The sequence below is a fragment of the Bison bison genome, unplaced genomic scaffold, assembly GCF_000754665.1.
Source record: "Bison bison bison isolate TAMUID 2011002044 unplaced genomic scaffold, Bison_UMD1.0 scf7180017862870, whole genome shotgun sequence".
NCBI lineage: Eukaryota > Metazoa > Chordata > Mammalia > Artiodactyla > Bovidae > Bison > Bison bison.
The window spans coordinates 7,344-13,268 of NW_011493442.1; the positions used below are offsets into that span (position 1 = coordinate 7,344).

Genomic DNA, 5,925 nt, shown 5'->3' on the forward strand with positions numbered 1-5,925 from the left:
CTTGACTAGATGGACCTTTGTTGGCAAAGTAATGCCTCTGCTTTACAATATGCTATCTAGATTGGTCATAACTTTCCTTCCAAGGTTAGTCATACCTTTTCTTCCAAGGCACAATTTTTAATTTCATGGCTGTAGTCACCATCTGCAGTGATTTTGAAGCCTAAGAGGACTTAAATGCATCATCAATTCTCTTTAGTGCAGATATCTTGTTTTTGCCTCTCTAATAAGAGAGGAAATTATGAGTCATAAAAAAGCTTTAACACCTGAGTCAATCTTTGTTCTAAAAAGATATAGTGCAGGTGTAAAACAAGTACATTTCCCCCACTTTTCATTTATAACGTTTGTTAGTTGAATCCAAGTATTCCCACAAACTACATCAAATCATTGCATTCATCAAAATGAATTGATTTTAGGTACTGATTATTTAAATCTGTTGGCTTTTCATGCATTGCTTTGACATTTCTTCATATACTTTTATTACTGGAAATATTCCTAAATGACATGAGGAAGGTGAATATTTCAAAAAGGAAGAAACAAAAAGAATAGGAAGATGTAAATTACTAAGTTGGGAAATCTTGTAATTCATCAGATCTCTGCTTTGACTAGGTAAGAAGAGTTTAGATTCAGTGTAACTGTGCAGCTTAAAATAAACATAATCCGTATTTTTCATACTGTCAGATCAATACGTTGACAATAGTGAAGAAATAAAGCTTAATTTTTGCAAAGGTTGTTACTGTTTTCATGGGGGGAAATACAAAGCAGAAAATATAATTAACCAAATGTTAGCAAACACTGAGCCAGAGGATGGACGCTTCAGAGACTTAAGTCCCCAAATCCTACCTGGCAAAATAAAAGGTTAGCTGTTTATTTTTTAGACATCAGTAGCAAGGACAGAAAGACCTGCTCATTCCAGGTATGTTCTTGAATCTCCAGATGTAAGAATATAGGAGAAAAACAGCATTTAAAAATGAGAGATTTATCAATTAATTACTTATGCCTACCAATTCAATATAATAAACTCATGAGTTTAAAAGTCAGAAAATATTATCTTCTCAGAACTCGAAGAATCTGTCTCTAGCATCTATAAAATGATTGTTTAATTAGTTACTTTTAATTTAGATTCACAGGAAAGCCTTTACTCTTTGTCACTGGGGAAGCATATACATACTTTTTTTAATTTTATTTAAAAAATAATATAGTCAGAACACTATAAATAGCAATATTTGCAAGCTTAACTCCATGTAAATCATATGCCAATATATACTTAAAGAAAATCTGTCACCAATATGCTAATTCTTATATCAACAGAGACGTGCATACATGCAGACATGACACATGCAAATACATACACACAAGGAGGACACTGTACATATCAGAAGTGTTTATTATACCTCATCTCATTTTCTTTTTAATATAAAAGTCAATTAAAATCAAAGAGACACAAGTGCGTGTGTTAAATTCTGTTGTTTTCACTTCTTTGTATCATTTTTCTTTGGCTGGTCAAGGGATCCATCCTCTGATCCTCTGGCACCAGGGCGAAGCAGAGATCAGTAATGAGAATTGTGACAAAGGAGCAACATGTTTCTATAGTAAAGGCCAATAATGCTTATTTTATGTCTACCAAATGCTGAAGGTAACTTAGACCAGGACGGTAACATAATTTTCATTATGAATAGTTGCTGATATGCTCTAGAATGTATAGAAAATCATTTCAAACCAACATTATCTGAGCTGTATTTTGAGAAACATAACAATGGTAACAAATTTTTGTGCCCAAATGACTATTTCCAGAGATGGAAAATGCTTAATCCTATAACTGACAGCCAGGTTTCAAACACTGGTGTTTCTTCTATGGTATTTTGAACATAAAATAAGACGTTAATTCTTCCAATTATACCTCCAGAGATAAGAAGGCAAAAACCTAGGAAAATGAAAAACTCATAGAGTTTTATATACATCATAATGACATGCAGACTTAGATAAAACTTTTTCAATGTGTAATATAGTGTGTTTTTTGTTTGTTTGTTTGTTTTTATTTTTCCAGGTAGGTAAAAATGTTCCTTCAAAAAGTAAGTACATTATTGGGTAATTTTCTGAGTATAAAATGACAGTTACACAAAGAGACTGTGCTCTCCTTTACAGATATTCTGCAGATGTCCATACATTTATCTATACTTTTCCTGATCATTTTGTCAAAAATTTAGATAAGAAAAATTAAAGAATGGAGAAAGAAAATTGCTCCTCTGTGACTGAATTCATTTTCTTGGGGATTACCAGTGATTTGGAAGTGAAAGTGACCTTATTTGCCATGTTGCTAGTTGTTTATCTCATTAATCTTCTGGGAAATCTTGGAATGATAATTTTGATTAGAATGGATCCCCAGCTGCAAACGCCAATGTACTTTTTCCTCAGCCACCTCTCTTTCTGTGACCTCTGCTATTCCACAGCAATTGGGCCCAAGATGCTGGTTGACCTTTTGGCCAAGAACAAACCAATCCCCTTCTATGGCTGTGCCCTACAGTTCTTGGTTGCCTGTACCTTTGCAGATTCTGAGTGTCTCCTGCTGGCAGTGATGGCCTATGATCGATACAAGGCCATCAGCAGCCCCTTGCTCTATGCGCTCAGCATGTCCAGTGGGGTGTGCTCCCTGCTCGTGGCTGGGGTTTACCTTGTGGGAATGACAGATGCTTTGATCCACACGACATTAGCATTCCACTTATGCTTTTGTGGGTCAAATGAGATTAACCACTTCTTCTGTGACTTACCTCCACTCTACCTTCTTTCCTGCTCTGATACACAAGTCAATGAATTGACAGTATTTATTGTTTTTGGTGTTATTGAATTGAGCTCAATTTCAGGAGTTCTTATCTCTTACTGTTATATCATCCTTGCAGTCTCAAAGATCCATTCTGCAGAGGGGAGGTTCAAAGCTTTCTCTACCTGCGCCTCCCACCTAACTGCTGTGGCAATTTTCCAGGGAACTATGCTTTTTATGTACTTTAGGCCAAGCTCAATCTACTCTTTAGATCAAGACAAAATGACCTCATTGTTTTACACCCTTATGATTCCCATGTTAAATCCCCTGATTTATAGCCTACATAACAAGGATGTGAAAAATGCCCTAGGAAAACTAAAAAATAAAAGATGGTTTCAAAGATTTATATAACACATATACACACACATATAGTAGTTATTATTTTTGCAAAATTATATGGTATGATACACGAGAAATATAATTTTATCAAATTATTTAATAAATGAGTATCTATACTAAAGCTCAGCCACAGGAAATTGTTGCAGTTTTCAAAACTTGTCATGCTTCATTATATGTCTTGACCTTATCTATGAAACTCTGTGTAAAACTTCCTGGCTCTTCAAATTCTATCATACTTTTTCTGTGTATCCATTCATTCAAACATTATTATTTTAAGTGTATTAATATTTAGCAACTATTTAATTCTTCTTTGTCTGCCTCTAAGTGCTTTACATTTCTTTAAAAACCCATTAGTTTGTATAAAAATGTACCTTATAATCTAGATGAATAAAGAAACATTTACTAACTAACCACACATACAATTCATAGTAAAGTTTAAGACTTTCATTAATTAAAAAAAAAAAAGTAGGGTTAAAAATCTAGGAACAAATGTCAAAACATAGTGTGCAGAAGAAAGGTTTTCTTGAATGGAGATATTAATTGTCAGATCCAAAAATTTGGGAAGGAAATTATTCTAGGAAGATAATTTGACACTTATAGAGGTCTTGAGTTGGGTGAGATGGCTGGATGGCATCACTGACTCGATGGACATGAGTTTGAGTAAACTCCGGGAGTTGGTGATGGACAGGGAGGCCTGGCGTGCTGCAATTCATGCGGTTGCAAAGAGTCGGACATGACTGAGTGACTGAACTGAACTGTATGGATGTGAGAGTTGGACCATAAAGAAGGCTGAGCGCTGAAGAACTGATGCTTTTGAACTGTGGTGTTGGAGAAGATGCTTGAGAGTCCTTTGGACAGCAAGGAGATCAAACCAGTCAATCCTAAAGGAAATCAATCCTGAAAATTCACTGGAAGGACTGATGCTGAAACTGAAGCTGAAGTTCTAGTACTTTGGCCACCTGATGCACAGAGATGACTCATTAGAAAAGACCCTAATACTGGGAAAGATTGAGGGCAGGAGGAGAAGGGGACGACAGAGGATGAGATGGTTGGATGGCATCACCAATTCAATGGGCATGAGTTTGAGCAAACTCCGAGAGATGGTGAAGAACAGGGAAGCCTGGTGTGCTGCAGTCCGTGGGGTCACAAAGAGTCGGACACGACTGAGTGACTGAACAACAACAACAACATAACTTTTCAGGGGATTCCCAGTAGCTCAGTGCTAAACAATCTGCCTGCCAATGCAAGAGATGCAGGAGAGTTGGATTTAACCCTTGGGTCAGGTAGATCCTCTGGAATAGGAAATGGCAACTTGATCCAATATTCTTGCTTGGAAAGTTCCATGTACTGAGGAGCCTGGCAGGCTGTGGTCCCTGGGGTCACAAAGAGTTGGATGCAACTGAACACACAGACACATACATACACACACCTTTTTAGAATTAAGAAATCCAAAACTGAAAGCAATTTACAGTGCTTTGGTAAATTGCATAGATTTCTTTAATAATTAGCTATCAACTCCTCCCCTTCTTAGCTCTGATTAAATGTTCCTTTTTATAGTTCACAAACAACCATTTTCTTTAATCACTCTATTTAATAGTGTCCTGTTTGTGAAATCATGGCCTACAGTATGAGATTGTGAACAATCTTTGCTCAAGGATTCTGTATTCTGTCTGTATTATCCAAAGGACTTACCTAATGTTTGGGACACAATGGAGAAGGAAAGAGAGAGAGAGAATTAAGTAAAGAAAAAGGAAGGAATAAAAAGAGTAGATAACATTTGTGAGTGTTTATTAGACATAAATAATTAACAAAATAAAAATTAACTGAAGATATGGTGTGTGGCTTGAATACATATATATAATAAATTTTAAGAAAGAATATAAAATGGTTGTGAATACCAGGGTACTGATTTGTAAAGAAGACACATATCACACTAGAAGTAAAGAGCATTCATCTGGATACATTCTTAATATGTATCTATTTTGTTGGTTTCTGCTCTAGAATCTGATGCTAAAGCACTGAATCAACATGTCTAAACAATACATATATTTGAAGAAGCATGTAAAATTCATGCACTTATTTATTACACTTGCAAAAGTTAAAAAAACCACTGTTTCTTAGATCTTCTAGCTATCATTGTAGAGTGTCTTTGTGCAAAAACATTTCAGAATGAAATTAAAGCCCAAGAAGGTTCTCTGGCTACCACAGGGGGCATTTGTGAGACATTGACCTCTTATACAGAATCATACTGGAAAGAACTTATGAAGAGGTTTTTTTTGTTTGTTTTTGTTTTTGTTTTTAAATAAAAGACTTCAGGGGTTTTCACCTGTGCTATGTTTTCTCAATTTACACACAATATTTTAAAACTAGTATTTATCAGCAGAAACATGGTAGAAATCACTTTTTGAGATATATTGTCCAAGAAAAATGGAGTGTTCGTGGATTGTTGCTAATTTAGAGAATATAAATGTGTAATCTGGTTAGGTAATTTCTCTCTATTTGACTACCCTGTATCAGTTCAGTTCAGTTCAGTCGCTCAGTCATGTCCAACTCTTTGCGACCCCACAAATCGCAGCATGCCAGGCCTCCCTGTCCAACACCAACTCCCGGAGTTCACTCAGCGTCACGTCCATCGAGTCAGTGATGCCATCCAGCCATATCATCCTCTGTCCTCCTCTTCTCCTCCTGCCCTCAATCTTTCCCAGCATCGTGGTCTTTTCAAATGAGTCAACTCTTCGCATGACGTGGCCAAAGTACTGGAGTTTCAGCTT

At 36.1% G+C, this 5,925-nt stretch overlaps 1 protein-coding gene across 1 annotated transcript; it reads left to right on the forward strand.

Moving 5' to 3' along the window:
* The first annotated feature begins 2,221 nt into the window (after positions 1 to 2,221).
* On the forward strand, positions 2,222 to 3,166 carry LOC104983490 (olfactory receptor 5W2-like). The gene has a single exon (XM_010832922.1). It carries the CDS (start codon positions 2,222 to 2,224, stop codon positions 3,164 to 3,166), a length of 945 nt encoding a protein of 314 aa, XP_010831224.1.
* Positions 3,167 to 5,925: the final 2,759 nt, after the last annotated feature.

Excerpts from the sequence above, each read along its gene's own strand:
- LOC104983490 (XM_010832922.1), top strand. The coding sequence starts at position 2,222 with ATGGAGAAAGAAAATTGCTCCTCTGTGACTGAATTCATTTTCTTGGGG.